The sequence below is a fragment of the Heliangelus exortis genome, chromosome 16 (assembly GCF_036169615.1).
Source record: "Heliangelus exortis chromosome 16, bHelExo1.hap1, whole genome shotgun sequence".
Lineage (NCBI taxonomy): Eukaryota > Metazoa > Chordata > Aves > Apodiformes > Trochilidae > Heliangelus > Heliangelus exortis.
In genome coordinates, this window is record NC_092437.1 from 8,218,450 (window position 1) to 8,239,141 (window position 20,692).

Here is a 20,692-nt window from a genome sequence, read left to right on the forward strand (position 1 = left end):
TCAGGTTTTGTTGAACATAAATAGCAGATTTTACTAATGTGAATCCCACACAAAGCTGGTTTCTCCCATAAATTTTACAAAACGTTGATCACATCCCCCCCCAAAATTTTCCACACAAAGTTTTACTCATTTTTAAGGAATGCCAGCTAGAAAAAAATTGCAGGTCTTTTTCTGTTTTCCTCAAGAAGTAAAAAGCAACCCACTGTTTTATGCCTAGATATATGTGTAAATGGCTTATGGATCACACCTAGATACCATTAAATAAGCAGCCCACAAAAATTGCTGAACCTAATTTAGTAGAAATCATCAATTTAAGCTTGCTCCCCAGCTTTCCAAACAAAGCAAGACTTTTTATAGGGTGGACAGTACCTGTTTAATGTTGTTAACCATAGACAGACTTTGAAGATGTTGAAGATGATAGGGCTTTAGGCAACAGCTGTAGGTAACAAGTTCTTTTTGAATTTCAGTGTGACTGAATGCTTTGGCAATACAAACTCTTAGACCTCCATACACAGGAACTCTCCCTCTGCCCCTGCCCCGGGTGCCACTGCCCATCCCTGCCTGACAACTTCTCCTGCTGCTCCGACTCAGCTGCCACCTCTTGTTTAGGATGTTCACACTGGAAGCAGTTAGGGGTAGTTCTCCAACTCTCCCTAACAGTAGAGTTAAAAGAATTACTTGGGGTGACAGTCAAGCCTGGGCAGAGAGGCTGCCAGAGGTGTTTGTGCTTTATGTTTGTGCTTTATACCCCCCACACAGGACAAGCCTTGCCTGGAGTTGAACAACTATTGGAGCAGAGCTGGGTGAGCAGCTGTGATACTGAAGGTTTCTCCTTTCCAAACAATGAAAATGGGGCTGGAAATGTGTACCACAAACCTATGGTGGACCCTAAGCTCTTTGAAGACCCATTATTAACTCATAACTACAGGATATCATAACCTGGTGTGTCTGGTAGTTGGTGTCTTACAAGTCTGAGCTGCAGCCGTGAGGGTGTAAGCAAAACCACACTTTGAAATAGCTCTGTGAATGGAAAAGCTCTGCTGTGGGATTTGGAAGCTGCAGCAAGGACAGGCTGGACGCTTCCCAACTCCTTCCACCCAAAATCAACCAAGAGCAAAGATGATTTACATAGATGTGCTTCCTGAAAGAAAGTAGGGACCATTCACAACTGCCCTGTTGTATGGTGGTGAAGGTGGAAGTGTCCTGCCTGGGGAGCAGTGACAGAAGATGGAAACATCTTCTCTGGGTTGCTGGAATTGAAGGAGGACATTTGCCTCCAGCCTTTCTCCCACTGCCAATCCCCCTTTGCCTCAGTTTCCCCTTCCATGTGAAATGCAGGTAAACATTCTCATCTCCAGGGAGGGACAGACTGTTCATTAGATGATAGTCTAGCAATTTTAAATGGAAAAATTGCTAAGTCTGGTGTGCAATGTGTTCTTATTTCTTTGCTTGTTTTTCAGAGATTTTTTTTTTCCTTGTGAGCATTCACAAAAATATTCTTGCAAGATGTACATCTCATTTTCATGAGAATTTTATGAAAACCCCAGGGAACAGCAACTATATTACCTGATACTACCTAGATATCATAAGATATAGGTAGCAGCTAGTCTAGAGACACAAAGGACCTTTGGAATTTAAACTTGTTAGGTGTTCTGCTTAATATAGCTGAGCAAGAATTTATGCTGGCATTGAAGTTTTAAGAGGTATGATATGCTACTTAAAATGGAATTTCACACTAATGAGCCTAAAATAAAATAATGTGGAGAATGAGATTTGAAAGTACACTCCATTTTATCAGTCATTCCGTATAAACAGAAGAAAATTACAAATCCAACCAAACAGCACCCTCTTCTGGACACTGACACTCATGGAAAACCCTTTTTCAAAACCAGATTTTGCAGCAAGTCATAAGAGCTATGCTGGTCCAAAGCAGAAAGGGAGAGCAGGTAAGATGCTGTAGATAATGTTTCACGATCCATTTAACAATAGAAACATGTAAAGTATTCCTCTAATTTTTCTTCTGTATGTTTTATATTGAATCGTGAAAAACATAACAGAAACAGGAAGCAAATTTTGTTTCAAATGTAGATTCTAGTTATGAAAATTTCATCACAGTTTTATTATTACTGTAAGACCTTTCAGGTAAGTCACTTAACAGTTAATATTTTTTGTATCGACTTCATTTTTGGTCTATAGCTGAGCTTATCAGAAATAGATCTTTTTTTCCTTTATATATGTTCAGAAAATAGTTTGTGAAGCTACATTTTATACTGTAGTTCTTTATGAGTAAATATGTTTCATGTATTTGATATTCTGCCTTCTTTAGGAATATGCTCTTATATTTCTGATTCTTGACTGAAATATATTTATTTCTCAAGTTCACATTTCCAATGCAAATTTAAAATTTGCTCTCAATGAATATGCTGCCACACTCTCTCAACTCCTGGAGCCTGATAATAGATGAATGAATTCATCACAGGATTCCTTGAAAGCAAACACATGTGACCATGGGGAATATTACAATGATAAAGATTTAATTGTAAAATGAAAATGAGTAGCAGCTGAAGTTCAGATAGTATTTCCTTAGCTGTGATTTTTACAGGCAGATGTTATTCTAAAGGAACTGAAGGTGTTACCCCCTCATTCTTATCCTTTTCATGATCTTTTCAGTGCCTGAAAAAATAAAGTACCAACATCTTGTGACAGAAACGCAGAGATAAAGCATTCTTTCAGAAGGATTATATTTTTTCTTTTTTTTTTTCCTTGCACAGTTCAAGAATAGTAGCATGAAGTTGTAGAGCAAAAACAAAATACTTTTTATTATTTTACATCAGTATTTACCAAGCTCAAAACCTTGATAATTAGAGATCAGTGGATAGAATTTCTTAGTCAGAATACCCTCCAATGCTTTGTAAAACAGCATTATGTTTATACAGGTCAAATGCAGAGTTCTTTTCACACTGGCTCTGACAAAAACTTGGAGTCATATTTCTCTGAGTTATGGCAAATTTAATTAAAATTTGCACACAAAGAAAGTGTCTCATTTACTTTTTTAATCATTCTAACAATACTACCATAGCATAAAAAGAAACACAACTCTTGCTCACTTGAATAATCCCACTTAACTCAGAATAGGACTTTTTTGGTAATAAAAATTTGCAGTTGTCAGAAGCTGTAGGTCCAATGCCCAGGACATGGTGCTTAATAAATTACATATAATTACACCATTAAAAAGCCTTTTTTGTCTTTATTTTTTATCTATCATCAGTTAATTTAGCTAAAGAAATCTTTTAATTTAAAAGTTAGAGAGGTCTGATCTCTGATAGCTAAGATATATGCAGAAGTTCTTACTGCCATCTGACAGTAAAACATTTCTCTTTTATGGACCTTTGCACAAGCCATGGTTGTGTGAAGAGGAAACCCAAAAAAAGGTGTTTTTGTGGCAAATTGAGAGGCATTGCTTGTACTGAAATTCTGCAGCCTTTTCTATACACACAGACCTCATGCAAGATGGTAGGATTTATAGAGAAAAACTGAAGGAAGATTATTTTTGGTAAGCTTTGGAGTATATGAATTAATAAATCCTAGTTGTCCTGGCTCTTAGGAATTCCATTCTGTCTAAATTTCAGTTTTGTTTTCTACTTTCCCTCCCCAGTAGAGTTGAACCTGGGAATAGCATCACTCAATGGCTCGTTAGTTTGATAAAGTGGCAAAAGTGACTATAGCTACAATGGGTACTTCTAGCTCAGCAGCATTTATAGTTCTCAAGGGAATTCTGAAAAACACCAGAAAATCTTTAGGTACTGAATCACAGGCAAGTATTTTGAATCCTTGATTTTTTTTATATATTCCTTTCTATGAGAATGTCAGATCTAAAATATGGAATATGCTTTTCTCACTTGGTTTCTATTACTTGTAAAGCATTCGAAAGCTTCTAGAATAAAATTACTTCTATGCCCTGCTAGGGAGCAGACAAAAGTCCACCGAGTACCAAGGGAGTCCCTCTCCTGGTGTTACTTTCCATTTTTAACCCAAATCTAACAATAAAAATGACTGAATATTAGACTGGAGCTGTACAATCTCAGATCCAGCATTTATTTGTTATCATGTTTATCCCAGTGGAGTTTTACTGTACTTTTGTATTTATACAAAATGTGCTGAATTATATTCCACAAATTAACTACTTTATTTTCCCATGTGACATATTCATCATCATAATAATGAAAATTTGTTCTGAAGTTTATTCAGATTATGATAGCAGCCAATAGGAATTTAGGAAAAAAAAGAATAAACAGAAATACAAAGAGATGAGAGGTACAGGAAGGACAGGAAGGTATGACAGAGAAACAGTCTGCAAAGAAAAAAGTTAATTAGAGATAATAGTTAAAAAAAAAAAAAAAAAAAAAGTTATAAAGCTTAAATGACCCAATACTTTTAGAGCAGTTTAGGGATACTCCAGTTCCACAAAAATACCAATTCCACTCTCAGGTGAAGAAAGGGCATAAAGCATTTCCTTAAGGATAATGAGAGCCTGATACCAGAGCAGGATTTTCCTGCAGGAAGCCCCAAGGCACTGCAGCCCGGCTGTGCAGCAGCTCCTGCAGGAACTCAACTGCAGAGCTCAGGGGTGGAACTGGTCCCTTGTTCTCCACCCACCGGGGCAGTGAGGGAGACCGAGCCGAGCCAGGCTGCCAGGTACTGGGAAAGGGCAGTTTCTGCTGAGACGCAATTGAGAATAATCAGAAATTCCCTAAGAATCTGAACTGAGTCCTGAAACAATACAGCTAAGTTTTCTGATCATAACCATGTGTTTTCCATTGCGTGAAAGATGTTGAAGCACAGTTAACCCCATAAAATCCTGAAAATTTCCCTGTAAGAATTAAGGTCTGCTTTCTGACAATGAATAATTAGACATTTCAAAAAAAAAAAAATAATTCTATTTTATTACAGTATTCACTTGAGCTTTAATCACAGTTGTCAATGTGCTATTTCAGTGAATAATATTTTCATATTGAGTTATATTAGAGTTCATGCAGCAGTAAGAGATATCTTTAGTTACCAACTGATTATTTCAACTTTATTTATTGTAAAGAAACTACATAGAAAATATTGTATAAATAGCAAATACATTAAGCAGCAAAATCCCTACCTTACATTATGAAATGAAATGACGTTACTTTAAAACATTTGAAAAACACCATCATAATTATATGTTATCAACACGGAGACAGATTACCTATTATTTTAACATAATTAATTTGAGCTCAGTGCATTTATGTTGCTGTGTATGTCATTATCCATCAATATAATTATGAAATGCTAAAAAATGGGGTTTGAATCTTCAAGGTATTTTAATTGGCTGTGCTTTTTTCTCTAAATCCACCATTCATTTGACTCCATCTTCAGTGTCTTGAAATTTTCAATTATAATTTACATTTCTTTTTTGTCTGTCCCCTAGGCCACATCCCAGTCTCACTTGTGATGTTTTCACACCAAGGCCTTCAAGAGAGATAAGCTTTCCCTCTTCGGTGACCATGAGCTTATAACCAAGTTAGTATTCTTTTATTGCAAAATTCTTGGGGTTTTTTATGTGTCTTATTAGAATGTTCTTCATTTATATTTTCATAACTATGGTTTCCATATTTTTTTTTCTTTTTTAAAGCTATCGTCCTCCAACCAGAGAGGCAAACAAAACAATAAATTATATAATATTTTAAAGGGCTTTCTTGATGTCAGGGTTTGTTTCCCTCTCTAGCTCAACAGACAACTCCCTTCAGTAGATCTGGGTTAGGTTGTTTGGGATTTTTCCTCTGAGCTTGCAAAGCAGGATACGTTTCCCCTGTGTAATCTCAGATGATGGGAGGGTATGGACAGAAGCTCTTCATGGAGGTAAAAGTCTACACATCCCTTGTCTGTCTCCAGGAAAGCACTGAAGCCACAGCTCTGCAACACAGTGCCTGGGAATGCCTGTCTCTGAGGCTCCGATGTAGCCTGACTTTTTTTATGCTTCTAATTTGTTTTTCTTTCTCTCTCATGATTGACATTTGTCTTTTCTGGGCCTTGTTTGCTTGCACTGCACTTGTAGGGAGCCTGAAGCACTGCAGTATTTTCATTTCAGTCAGGTTAAGGGTGATGAGGATTACACATGCATACTGATTTATGCCTTAGAGGCTGGAAATAGTGTCAAGTGTGATCTCAGCAGAGCTCTGCTCGATGACTCAAGTGCTTGGTACGGTGTTATACTCCAAGACATCAATCCTCATCCAGTAAAATGAAAACTCTCTGTCCAAAACATTGTTTGATAAAGTCCTGATCTGTGTTATTAGTTATTAATAAGGTAATAATGGTGTTTTCAGTGTTCACGCCAAAGCCAGAATTGAGCCTTTATCAGGCTAAGTACTGCTGAAACCTCAAGCAGTGAGCAGTGCCAGCCTCAAAGAGCTTTCCCAGTAAATGTGCATTTGATAATTGGTATCTCTGTGAGCCATGCTACCCACATCCTCCTGTGTTTCAGAAATCATTTCACTACAAAGATCTTATGCAAAGAGGTGATATAACTGTTAAGTCAAATCTTTTTTAAGTCACGTGCTTACGTTATATTTGGAAGTGCCAGATGTCAGGGGGTCTTGTAAACAGCAGTGGATCAGACAGTGGCAGTTATCCCAAAGACATGAGGCATTTTTTTAAGTATTTCAAGCTCTTCACTATGCTGAAGTCAGTGACTATTGGCTGGTTTTTCTTCTTCTTTTAACCATACATGTAAAACAAAACCCAGAGCAAGTGATTTGACAGTTAATACAACTTTAAGCTGTAAGAGGCCAAGGACTTGAACCATAGGAATATGCATTGCAGGCTACTGGTTCTTCTTGTGCAGGCACCTTTCTCTCTCTGGTTTTGTCCACACATAGCTGCCTGAATCTGAAAAACTTTTCCCACCACAGACATTATGAAAATGCAGATGGCCCTGTGGAAAGTACTCGTTTGGCCTCACCCTCTCTTCTCCCAGTGAAAAAAAAAACAAAAACCCTGAAAATTCTTAGCCAAGCTGTATTTGCAGCATGCTGGGAAATAACAGAGATGGGAAGAACAATGCAAGAGCAGCCCAAGACCAATCACTTTCCTTCCAGTTGCCTTCAACCCTTGCCAGCACAGTTAAACTCCACAGTTCAGTTTGCTACTGACCAAAGCACTTTTTGCAATAGTGCTGGAAGGAATGATGGAAGAGGTGGAGGGAATTCCTCTTTCAGATCCCAGTTGCAGCAGTCCAGTCAGCTCTGAATCTTTTCCTGTAAGTTAACTGAACACTTCTCATTAACAGTGTCCAACTGAATGATGGAACAAATGTTTCTAGAAGAGCTGGTAACACACCCAACATGAAAATATTCATATCTGACAGAGCAGTGCAACCTCAAACCATCCCTGTATCAATCAAATATTGTTACCCTGACACTGAGTCTGAAGAAGCAAGCACATCAGTGAGTACAGCTGCAACACTCCTTCCCTGCTCTATTTGTTCTGGCAGTCAAAAGGGGGGCACAGAGCCTGCCCAACTGTCATTACATGTCCTTGGATAAATGAAAATCCACTTCTAGCAAAGCACAATGCCTGTTTTTTTTTTCTAATCAAGTCAAGCAGACTTCTATTCTAATGAAAAGGCATTAAACCAATGGAGAAATAGATTAAAATAAGTTATCCTATACTCCAAGGTACACCTGTGACTGTAACTATAATTGGTGGATACACAGACATGCAGACACTCTGTCAGCTTTGGAAATGGGTCACAGCACTCTGGAAAAAAACAGCAAAATTAGCCAATAGTCAGCTTTCAGTTCTACAGCTCTATCTGTACTGTGGAAAATTAGATTCAGGTTGATTACTCTTAGAATAAGATTTAATTTCTTTTGGATATACTCCCAAAACAGTCTCATCACCATTAACCACATTCCTATTTCTGTGTTGTTGTATAGGTACTGGCTGTGTAACCATGCAACCAGAAAACCATCTATATTTCCAAAATCAGTAATTCCCTAATTACTTAATTTTTATTATTTTGGGGATGAGAGAGGATTATGAATAAATTTTGAAACTCCTATTAATGTTCCACGTTCCATATGCATTGTGTGGAATATATTTGGTTTCCTTCTTTGTTAGTACTTTAATGTCTTAAATTTTAATCTGAAATTGGATTCTAATATACCTGGTCTTGAAATGAGATAAATTTGACCCTTGCAAGCAGCACTACAAACTATCAAACACAGTTAGCAGGTTTCAAAGGCCGGAACAAGGATTATCACCTTTTGTGTCTTATCTTGGCCCCCTAACAATCCCATGTCTGTGCTATATTGTTTTGGCAAAATGGGTCAACGGAAATGTCAAGCAGATACCACTTTCCCAGGAAAATAAAACTTCAGCTGTAATATGAACTGGCATCTGAAACTCAGGGTATGTTTAGTGCATACATAAACTATTCTGCATTTATTAATGAATATGCAGTTACATCCACATAGCTATAAAATCATTCAGCAACAAAATCAAACTCACAGGAGAAAGCAAAGACTTTGTTTTCCCATTTATGTTAATCCACATTGTATCATCTTTATTCAACCATGTTAGTCTGTTCTGCTCCCTCCCAGACACTTCATCGCTGTATCACCAGGTAAATGTTCTTCTCCCCACTACTGTGCACTCCCTAGAGAACACAAGAAATATTGGTGCCTAACACAAGTCTGAAAGCAGCGTGAGCCTGGATGGATGGAATGTGTTTGTAAGGAACTTAGGCTGCCAAATGCTGAGTCTTTACTGATCACATGCAAATGGAACTTTGTGTGTCTTAAAGCCTGGTGAAATTCAAGTAGTAAAAGGCATCTACCAGAATTAAAGGCCACCTGCCTTCCAAATCTCTATTTTCTACTCAGTGGATCTATAATGTGGGTCTTTCCTGAATACCTATATTTTTAATATAGGGCAAAGCAGTGTAACTCTCAGTGAGCTGGCACTCCAAAATAGCAAAGCCGTTTTGCTGCTGCAAAGCACTGAACGCACTTGGCACAAAACATGTCAATCCTCCCCAAAAAGGTGTCATCTGAAAGGAAAGCCCTGGAGGAAAACCATCTGCCTGCAACACTGAGGCCTACATCCAGAAACCCAAACAATGGAGAGGCTTTCCAGTAACTTCAGTGGTTATCAGATTTGATACTCTAAATGAAATCCTCAAGATTTGGGGTAAACGTGACTGCAAAAAAGGCTGAGAGTTTGTGGAGGAGAAATAGCTTGTAAGGAGACAGGTCTTGGAAAGTATGATTGGTAGAAAGAGCTGGAATATCAGGTAAGTTTCCTGACAATTATACCTGAACAACCAGTCTGGTTTTCAGCCCAGTTATTAGTGTTGTGCTACCAATATAGTTTTTTACATGAAAGCCAGTAACACGGCCCCAAAGGAAAGGCCAAAACTCAAGGCTAGTTTTCACCGCTTCTGCCCCAAGATTTAATCCCACCAGCAGCCCAAAATCATTGTCAGTCCCACAGGCACTGGTAGACACATTAAAGCCCTAATTTAAGACAAAGGCCTCTGGGGTAAGGAGCGCTGCAGCACCGAGGCCGCAGCCCCACACTGTGTCCCGGCAATGCCGCATCTGGGGCTGTTGTTCTCACGGAGCTCGCAGGCCTCGCACTGGCGGGCAAAGGGCTTTAATGACAGGGGTTTGGTTTGTCAGGGATGCTCCGTGGCGGAGCTCGGGCAGGAACAGAAGCAGCTTCGGCCATGAGGAGGTGAAAGGAGGAGGTGAAAGGAGGAGGTGAAAGGAAGAGGTGAAAGGAAGAGGTGAAAGGAAGAGGTGAAAGGAAGAGGCGACAGCGCCTGCAGCCCTCAGCCCGCCGGTACGTGAGGGCAGCCGCAGCCTCGCCGCTGCCACTGAGCATGCTCGGCTCATCCACATCCGCCCCCGCTCGGCGGCCGAGAGGCGCGGGGGGGAAAGGTTCCCTGTCGGGAATAAGCCCTTTGCAGGTGGCAGAGGCGGTGTGCGGGGCTCGCAGCCGCCATGAACCCCGGCAGCGCGGCGGGGGCGGCGCCGGCCTTTCCCAGTCCCGTGCAGTGTAAGTGCCGCTGCGCGACAGCGGGGTATGCGCGCTCCGGGGCCCGCGCGGCGGAAAGCGAGTTGAGCTGGGGCCTTGGCAGGCCCCGAAACCTGAGTAGCGCAAGAAACGGGCGGGAGCCGAGCCCGGGAACCTGGCTGGGGGGGGAACCCGGGAATCTGGGTGAGGGCGACGGCCCGCACAGGCCGCGGGACCCGGGAAGAGCTCCGTGGAGCGGGGCCGAGGCCAATTGCGCTGCGCTCCGCGGGGTGCGGTGTCGGGGACCCCTCCGCCGGGGTCCCTGAGGCCTCTGCAGAAACATTGTCCGGGGATCAGGGGCGGCCCGGGGCCCCTCATTGACCCCCGCAGCTCTGGTCAGGGCTCGGCCACCCCGGGGGCGTTTGGTCAGTGCTGTGTCTGATTGTCAGTTTTGAGAGGTTTCACCCATTTCCTTTTTCGCGGGACGAGGTCTTTACCCTGCTCCTGTCTCCACAGTTCCTGGTGGCACCACCGTGCTGGTGGAGCTGACCCCCGACATCCACATCTGTGGTATCTGCAAGCAGCAGTTCAATAACCTCGATGCCTTTGTGGGGCACAAGCAAAGCGGGTGCCAGCTCACCAGTGCAGCAGCCGGGGCCACCAGCACGGTCCAGTTTGTGTCGGAAGAAACGGTACCATCGACACAGACCCAAACCACAACCAGGACCATCGCTTCAGAGACCCAAACCATCACAGGTACCTTGGTGTTACAGGAGCTTGAGAGCAAGCAACTTAAGTCAAGTGGCAATGTTCCACCTCCCTCTGCTCCTGTGTCCCCATCACCCCAAGTGAAAATAACACATTATTCATATAACACAGTTTTCACATGAATTGTCACATTCCTGCAAGTAAAGGAAGAAAAAAGAAAGGGGGCTTGCTGCCTTCTTGTTTTTTGGTATGACAGTGGTTACTTAATTTGCATCTCAATTGCAAGTTCATTTCAAGGATTGCTTAAGTCTAAGGTGTTGGGTAACCAACTTGTACAAACTAATTAACATTGTTAATACTTATGAAAAATAATCAAATCACTCTGCATTTTGTTTTCTAAGACCATTCTTGATGAAAAACAGGCACAGAATTGCTTTCAGGTGCCAATTCAGGCCTTTTTATGTGAGAACACTGCATTCCCTAGCACTGCTCCCACAACAAATTGACAGGAAAAATATTACTCAAAATTTCTGCCCTATACAAAGGCTAAAGTAAGGTCCAGAGCTGGCAGACATTTAAGTAAAAGTAGAGTTTTGTTCCATGTCTGAAGGTTTTCCCTTCTATATATAGTTTTACTTTATTTTGGTCTGGTACCTTACTAAAATCCAAATTGTTTGACTCTAATTGGGATAGACAGATTAGGACAGAGAATCTGGAAGAGCAATGAAACAAACTGAATTCAGGGCTTGCTTCCAGGAATTTCTGTATTATAATCCCTCAACTCAGTGAGGGTTTTGGATGAGTCATTTTTCTGCTTCATATTTACCCATCTTTAAAATAAGGGTAGTTATATCCTTCTGCCCTTTTGGGGTATAGGGTTGTTTAATTGATATAAAAGCTGCTATTTTGGCTGAGGTAGTTTTACTTCTTGTGAGTAGCAGCTAAAAACAGCATAGTTGAAAGAGGCTGAACTTTAAAAATGTAGAAAAAAAAAGTTGTTTACATGGTATCTTTTTGACAACATTTGTCATATAAATAATTTGAGTGTTTTCTCCTTTGGGCTGTAGCACTGTAGCCAGTGTTGAAAAACAAGCAAACATTTATTAATGCAAGACCTGGACAGGCTTCAGAGGAAGCTGAAGTCCTGAAGAAACTGAACAGTGCAGTCAGATAGGATTCAGAGGGAGACAAGTGTGTATACTTGTCTAGGTTGTACTAGGTTCAGCATGGCTCATTGCATCATGACAGAATTGGCAGTGAGAGCAAGGGAGAGAAAAGCCTTTCCCTCTTCCTGCTGAATAGGAAACCAGGAACAGGAATGTTGCTGGAAAAAACTGAACAGATAATTAATTAATGAAACTAGAAAATAACAAATTTTTTCTCATTGGAAAAGCTAATGCTTGCAAAATGATGCCTTTTATATGTTTAGTTTCTGCACCAGAGTTTGTGTTTGAGCATGGCTATCAAACATACCTACCCAGTGAAAGCACTGAGCCTCCAGCTGCTGCTGTTGTCTCTACACCACCAAAAGCACGGTCAAGAAAATCTTCTTCCTCACTTACACAGAAGAAACTAAACTGCTGCTATCCAGGTAAGATGTGAACTGTACCTTCTGCCCTTTCATTTTAAAATTGATAGGTCTCATACACAATATGCAGATTAGCTCTCTCTGTCCTAAGCAGTTAAGATGAGCTGAACCTGAAAGGCAGCCCACTTACTAAAGGTGTGATGTACCACCATGGATTCCAGGAGCAGCTTTTGATTTCATATGTCCTTAGACACTGGTGCTGTGCTGTGGTAAACTTTGGCAATGCTGCAGTGGGTTTGTGTATAAGCAGTGGCCTATACCCACACCAGTAGCAGTGTAAGAGCAGAGTCTTATTATTTTTTTGCTAACTGATGTTGTTGTACATGAGAAGTATTCCATTATATTTTGTCTTCGTTCAGCTAGCATTTTTATAAGGATGGATTGAAGCAAAGTATTTTGGGACCATAATGCACAAAAACTATGGAATATGCAGAAAATGTGTGCAGAAACAGTCATGTAGACGAGTCATATTAATGGTAACAGAAGTTATGGTCACTTTTTGGAAGCCTCATTTGAAAAGCACATTTCAAATGGTTGGCATTCATTTCTGTGCTCTAAAACTGTAGCACTTTCCACTTGGACAGAATTCCTGAATGGTAGCTGTTACCTGACTTCCCAGTTGCTCTAACTTGAATTCATAGGTGTAATTAATTAGTTCCTCCACCATGCCTTGTGTAGTGTTAAAAGCATCTCAAAACCTGGGCAGAGGTTGTAGAAAATGTGTTTCAAAGCTCAGAGAAAACAGTAATATAGTGAACTAGTTCCTAGAAACATTAGAAAACTGAAGATCATAGCTGAGCCAATCATTATTTTAAGTAGATGTGAGTAAACAAGATGGAGAATTTGTTTTCTGTTAATACTGATTTTTAAATACAATGTTCTTGAAAAGAAATACAATGCCTTGAATATGGTAGTATGGGGGTTTTATTCTATTTTCCTTTAAATTTAATTCTCTTAATCTTACAATTTTCAGGTTGCCAGTTCAAGACTTCCTATGGTATGAAGGATATGGAACGTCATCTACGAACACACACAGGTTTATATTGTTACTATGTTTTACTGTAGGTTTCCTCATTCTGGAATTTTGTCAGAATGTGTTTTCCTGCAAAATAACATATCTATAGATAAATTAGGTAGAATGTCCACATATGTCTGTACATTCTAATATTGTATTTCTCCATTCCTGGGAAATGGCTGTTTTGTTGTTAAGTTGTCCAGCTGTGGGCAGTACCACTCACAGCTATCAAACACAAATGCTGTACATGGATTTAAGGCACAGTTGAATTTCTGGAGTGCAGCCCATGTCTTTATCAGGGTACAGTGTGGTGGTGGTGCATAAATCTAGTTTGTTCCTCAAATCATGAAACAGTGATTCCAGCATTTCACCTTCCTACCCTCTAAATAGCAATTTCAGAGTTATAAGGGGAGGAAGTTCCAAAGGATCTTCTAAGTTTGTTGCACTTGATCATGCAGCCTTCTGGCAGAAGAGTTCTTAGCTGCTAGGATGGCTGCTGCAATCCAACATCCAACTTCTGAAAACCATCCCAATCTTCTATTTAGTGTGTGTTTGTTTTGTTTTTTCAATTGCAAAAGCATCCTTACGGTGCAAAAATTCTTGATGTGTTAATGTTCTTCTGTTCCAAGGAGACAAGCCCCATAAATGTGAAGTTTGTAACAAATGCTTCAGTCGTAAAGACAAGCTGAAGATGCACATGCATTCCCACACTGGGGTGAAGCCTTACAAATGTAAGCACTGTGACTATGCAGCAGCTGACAGCAGCAGCCTCAACAAGCACCAGCGCATTCACTCCAACGAGCGCCCGTTCAAGTGCCAGATCTGTCCCTACGCCAGCCGCAACTCCAGCCAGCTGACTGTGCACCTCAGATCCCACACAGGTAACTTGGTGCTAAAATTCAGTTGTGCAGATAGTTGAAAGTCGTAGGGAAGACTTTTTAAATTGTACAGGTGTCAAGTTGCCAGCAAGGGCCTGCTGGAGTTCTCAAAAGCACCTGGGCAGAAACCTGCAGTTTCTGTGAATTTCTTGGGCTTAGAATCAAGTAGGACAACATAGTTCTATAGCAAGAAAGAACACCTGGAAGCAATCAGAGGACATCTAATTCTTGGTAGATTTCCTTCTATATTAATTTTGAAGCTGCCTATTTGATGTTCTTAAACCAGTATAACAGAAGGATCTGATTTATGGATTGATTGATTAAAAGCATCTAGGTTTCTATCTCTTATATCTGGCCTACTGTATTAGAAGCACTGAAATTATTTTATAATTGAGCTAATTACATCAGTGCAAACCTCAGCTGCATAATTTTTTTTTGCGTTGGTACGTTAGAAAGTAATTTCCAATTTAAGTTACAGTTACACCTTCTTTTGACCTTTCTTTGTGATATTGTCCATGTGCAGATTGATGGACCTTAACAGAGTAGTATGAGCAGCAAAAAATATATTCTGCCCATATGATTTTTGTTCTATGGATAGAAAGAGTTAACCTCCAGGCTTACAAACTTTGAATAATTTTGTATATGCATTGTTTGTTTAAGTTTCCATTTAATTAGATTTTCTCTTATAAATGGTTCCTAGAAGAGATTCACTATAAAGATACTGCTGTACTGTTGTCTTTGTACAGTTGTCTTCAGATGTTGTTTTTCACCTAATCCAAAGCACTGGATTAGTTTCTGTGTTGTCTTTTATACATTTGATTAGTTCTGTGAATTTTAGCTGCAAGGTGGTTATGGTTCAGTGATTACTAGATTAGCTTTGAACCTATCTTACATCTGATACTGAATTCAAGTACTAAACAACATTAGTTCAGATGTGTGCAAGATGGGATTTATTTTGAGTAATAGAAGAAATAAATCCCTTGTGCATTGTGAAGGAGAGGAGAGCTAAACCAATCCATCTCCAGCAGAAAAGATTCTTTTATACTTCACAAATCTGCTGGGATGGAACAGGCAGGACTGTTGGGCAGTTCTTTTACAAGTTTTCCTCTTTCTATTCCTATGTAAAAAGATGTGATAGTCAGTCAAAATTGTATGGGTTGTTTTGAGAAGTTATCTGTTAGTAAACACACAATGGTATTATGTTTCCCCCTGGTCATGTGCATTTAGGTATATGGGCAGGTGTGCTCTGAATTTGGCTGTGGGAAAACCTGTGAATGATCATGGTTCTCTTCTGTTTTCAGCAGTTAGATTTTTGTGAGATTAAATAGTTGGAAAGAGTTGAAAAATAGTTGGAAAATAGTTTTAGGCTACCTTCTTTCTTGTTGGCAGATCAGTCTGAATATTAAGCAACTTAATTATGCTAAAACTTAAGTCTTTTGTTGTCTCTTCCATTTCTCCAAAATCCTCTTTTGTAACAGGACCTTTTTATTATTATTCTCTGAAAGGGGTCACAAGAATTTGGAAAGTAATTATTTCTTTCTTGTTAAATTACAAAATTATTACGCACACAGCGAGTTTTAAGGGAAAATTAAGACTGCTATGTAGAATATATATTACTTATATACTGTAGAATATAATCATATATAGTCATTCTCTGGAAGGCAAGTGTAACCCTCATTGCTTAGAGTGAGATTATCAACATAGCATTACTTGTTGAACAAGTCAATTAAAGATCAGTTTCCTGTTGAGTAAAACTACTCTTACAATTAATAATTCCAGGATGAGACACTTATTTGTTTTTTTTAAGCTATATTCTGTAAGTGTTGATTCTATATGGACAGAACTATGAAGAAATCTAAGTAATAGACCACTCTAAATAAACAGAGCCAACATATTTTGTTATATTCAGTAAAATAACTAATTCTTTTTTATATATTGTGCTACCCTGTACGTGAAAATTAAGTAATTGAAATACATACTGTGCCTTCATCAGCAAAGCAAATAAAAATTCAGTAGCTGAGTGTGAAGCTACTGTAAAATAAACAGATTAACAAAGAGTACATCTTCATTAATAAAATCTGTTTAATATAGATAATGCACTATGTATCTCAATTATTAAGCAGATACATGGATTAGCACAGTAGGCCACAATTTGATTTGAAAAATTTGCAGCTAAATGTATGACAGATGTAGCTGGATAAGCAAACTATGCAAAATTATACAGCTATCACAAACTCTATAAATTATTAACTTACAAAATAAATCTGCCATTTGCACTTTGATAATTAAAGAAGATAAATTCTTGGTGAACTAAGCACGTTTTCTTTTTCCTTTCCCCACCAAGCATGTCTTAGAACATAATAACACAGTTCTTCCACTTTTTCAAAGTAATACCTCCCTAAAGACTTTATGCTTAGGTAGTTTAGAGAACTACATACTTAGATTAAAGAAAAAGGTTAACAGTTATTTAGTTGGGTTGGTAGGTTTGCTTTGGATTTTATTTAGTGACTTCAAATTTGGCCATGCCTGCTGTGATACAAGCCTGCAAATAAAGAAAATGCAAAATGATGGTTTAGGTCCAGGCAATTCAAATAAATTCAAATCATTATTTGTATAGGTAGTCTGACAAAAACAAGCTTACAGAGGTCTTGCAGATGAGTATATCCATTTTTCATGCTTTATCAGTTAAGCATTTGACCTAACTTTCAACTACATTGTTAGTTTTCTGGATCAGCAGTATTACTCAAAAAAAACCCCAAACCACTTATGAATATTTTATGTTTTATGCACCTGTTTGCATGAATGCAAACTGATATTGTCTGAATACAAACTGGTATTAGATTTTGTTGAACTCATCTTTGGGACATAATTAGGTGTGCTGTGTGGGGCAAATACCTCTTTTGTGGTCGCTGCAGTGTCAGAAAAACAAAAGCTTAATGTTACTTATCTGTGTAAGCACATTTCCCCAGAGTCAGAGACTTGCATGCATGTTTCATTAGTCTCACATTGACATTGTGATCCTTCTTTGGTTTTGTTTGGGTTTGATTTTGGTTTTTTTTTTTTCTATAATTGTAGAAACACTATAGTTGTGCAGACACCTGACACTGGCCTAGGTATGACTTTTGTCCCTACATCTCCCTATGCTGTAGAGAGGAGTTTCCACTGCCATTCTGTGCCAGCAATAGTATTTGTGCACCACATGAACCAGGCAAAAAAAAAAATTAATCAGTTCTTCTTGTCAGCTCATCAGACTCACCATGTGAACAGATGTTGGTACAAGAGAGGCAGGAAGGAATATAGGGTTGAGCAGCAAGGCAGATGCCCATTAAGCATCTGTTTCTGCAGCAGCCTACCAGTCACTTAGGTTTAAAATTAGCCTACAAGCTTCCCTGTAAATCTTGTACTGTAAAGCCAAGACAAATGTGTTTATGTTGTTTACTTAGATTTCACAAATATTGCTGTTAAAGCTACATTGTTTACTTTATTAATTTTAAGCACTTATTGATATACACTGTTACTAAAGAGGGACAAATGATAAGCTTTTGTCGGTTCTCCAAAGCATGTTGAACACAAAATGAACTAAAAATGGAGAATACTTAGGATGCAAATATGAAAAAGCAACAGATGTGGGCAGGCATGCTCATAGAGAGTGACCAGCTGATAAATAATGTCCTGTTAAAGTTTTCTAAATGTTGAAAATATGTCGGGAGTTTACAGATGCTTAGAACAAGTCAGCTGGACATCATAGCAATGGTGTCTCCAATCTTGGTGTCTCATCTGTAATTTGAACTGTGTTTTTTGTTGACAGGAGATGCTCCTTTCCAATGTCAGATGTGTCCTGCTAAATTTAAAATCAACTCAGACTTGAAGAGGCACATGCGTGTTCATTCTGGGGAGAAACCTTACAAATGTGAGTTCTGCGAGGTCCGCTGTGCCATGAAAGGAAACTTGAAATCACACATTCGTATAAAGCACAGCATGGAAAACACCCTCAAGTGTCCAGAGTGTGACTTCCAGTGTGGAAACAAAACCAGCCTTCGGCACCACGTAAGAACTCATCAGCCTGAGCAGCCAGTGAAGTGCTCAGAATGCAACTACTCCTGCTCCAACAAGGCAGCTCTGAAAGTGCACGAGCGAATCCACTGCAAGGATCGTCCCTTCAAATGTGAGTTCTGCAGCTTTGATACCAAGCAGCGGAGCAACCTGACAACTCATGTGAGGAAGGCTCATGGTGACAAAGTCAAGACCAAGAAGCAAACCGTAGAGAAGAAGGAAGGAGATAGGCCAAAGCAAGGTGGCTCCAGGCAAGTTGCCAAACTGGATGCCAAAAAAGCATTTAAGTGTGACCTGTGTGATGCTTCCTTTGTCCGAGAAGATTCTCTTAGGAGTCATAAGAAGCAGCACAGTATGTATAATGGATCCAAAAATAATGAACTGGCTGTTCTGCAGCTCCAGATGGATCCCGGTCGGCAAACCACTGCCCCAATTACTGTCAGTCACCTCCAGGTCCCACTTCAGGCTGCTCAGGTTTCTCCATACAATGAGGGAAGGGTCAAGATCATTGTGGGTCATCAGGTCCCTCAGACTAGCAGTATTGTTCAGGCTGCATCAGTGAATGTTGTGCCTCCTACATTAGTTAGCCAGAATCAGGAAGACCTCTCTGCCAACAGCCGCTTGCAGCTTCTGGGCCAAGTCAGTTTGTTGGCACCACCTCCACCTCCCATATCTCAGAGTGAAGCAGGGCCTGTGGCACAACCAGCAGTTCTTCTCACAACCCACGACCAAAGCGATGGAAGCGCCTTACACCAAACCCTGATCCCTGCTGCTCCTGTCAGCAGTCATGAGGCTTCAGCAAATCAAGCTTTCATCACCAGCTCTGGAATCAGCTGCTCTGACTTAGAAGGCCTTAATGCTTTGATACAAGAAGGAGCAGCAGAAGTGACTGTGGTTAGTGATGGAGGCCAGAGTATAACAGTGTCCACTTCAGCTCCCCCTCCTCCTATCTTCTCTTCATCCTCTCACACAGAAGCCCCTAAGCAGACCTATTCTATCATTCAAAGTGGAGCCCATACAGCTTTGCTGTGTCCAGCAGACTCCATACCAGATTAGTCTCAAAGTACTAGAAATTTCAATCTCAGAGGCAGTGCTGAAGTCAGCAGAAATGCACAGTTCATATATGAATGCAGGATATGTCTTACAAAGCCCAATACCTTCCACTTGCTCATTTTACTTACCTGTATGTGAAAACATGCATCTTGTACGTGAAACAGAGGATGTGTTTGTTTATGTGCCTCTATTGAAATACAGGCTGTGTTCTTTGTAAAATCTGAGCACTGAAGCAACTGTTGACAATTTCACCAAGCAGTAAAGCTTCCCACAATTTGATTCTTGTATTGTGGTGGCTAAAATAAGAAAGCCTCACCTTATGATGAATTACCTTCGCAGCAGACTCATTCTTTCAGGCACACACAAAAAGGTAATAGTCCAAGCTATTCCAAAGTATATTTTTAAGTGAAATCTGTTTCAATTACGTGCTACTTATGCATTAACTGCACCTTCATCATGTCTGATCTGTAAGAAACATCTACTATTAAGTCTAATGCAGCCCTGGTAAAGTTTAAGGGTGCTGTTCTTTGTTATCTGTAGAAGTGGCTAGCACCTGGCACTTAATCTGGAAATGCTTCTGCAGAAGACCAGGTGATCAAATTTAGTCAAATTTAGAAAACAAAAGAATTTTGTCTATCCAGTAGTACTAACTTTGTTAGCAAGAATACTACTGCAAATTATACATATATATATATATCAGGGATCTCTGTCAGAGACACCTGTGTTTTAAAGAACAAAACAACTGCAAATATATTTTTTACAAACACTACTTAAATTTTGGTTTTATCTTTATGCTGCCTGTCTGTAACTGCATGGGTGGTAAAAGTGCATTATGTTTTGGCTCTGTTCTTTTTAAGTTAAAAAGGAAAAAGGAAAAGATAAAATTCATTCCATTTAAAATTTAAAAAACAAAATGGATTCTAATCCAAGGTCTGAAACTCTAGCATGAATTGAGATTGGATCACAATGAGGTGGTAATTTAACATTATATGATGCACATTACTATAATGAATGAATTCTAGACTGTATTTGAAAGAACTTCTATCTGGGGAACATTCTTGTAGTGGTAGTTAATAACATCTTCACCACCAAACTATCTAGTTAAAGAGCAGACTCTCAATGTGGGAAAATAGACAGCTCTGTAGGTGCCTGCGCCTGCAAAAATTGGAAATGATTTCACAGCCAGACAGCATCCCAAGGACAATTGCTAACTTACATGAAGACTGAAAAGAAACTTATCAGAACTAGCTCTGAGATCCTCTCTTGGGGAATCAAAGTCAAGTTAAATTTCACAGTGTTTGCTAGTGGGAGATGTTGAATGATTGCTTTATGTGCTAAAAACATGCC

General features: G+C 39.6%; 1 protein-coding gene across 1 annotated transcript; it reads left to right on the top strand.

The window, feature by feature from the left end:
• The first annotated feature begins 9,932 nt into the window (after window positions 1-9,932).
• Window positions 9,933-19,950, top strand: ZFP64 (ZFP64 zinc finger protein). Its single transcript, XM_071759402.1, has 6 exons — window positions 9,933-10,092; window positions 10,567-10,806; window positions 12,188-12,349; window positions 13,320-13,382; window positions 13,991-14,242; window positions 18,048-19,950. Exons 1-6 carry the CDS (start codon window positions 10,038-10,040, stop codon window positions 19,346-19,348), a joined length of 2,073 nt encoding a protein of 690 aa, XP_071615503.1. The 5' UTR covers window positions 9,933-10,037; the 3' UTR covers window positions 19,349-19,950.
• Window positions 19,951-20,692: the final 742 nt, after the last annotated feature.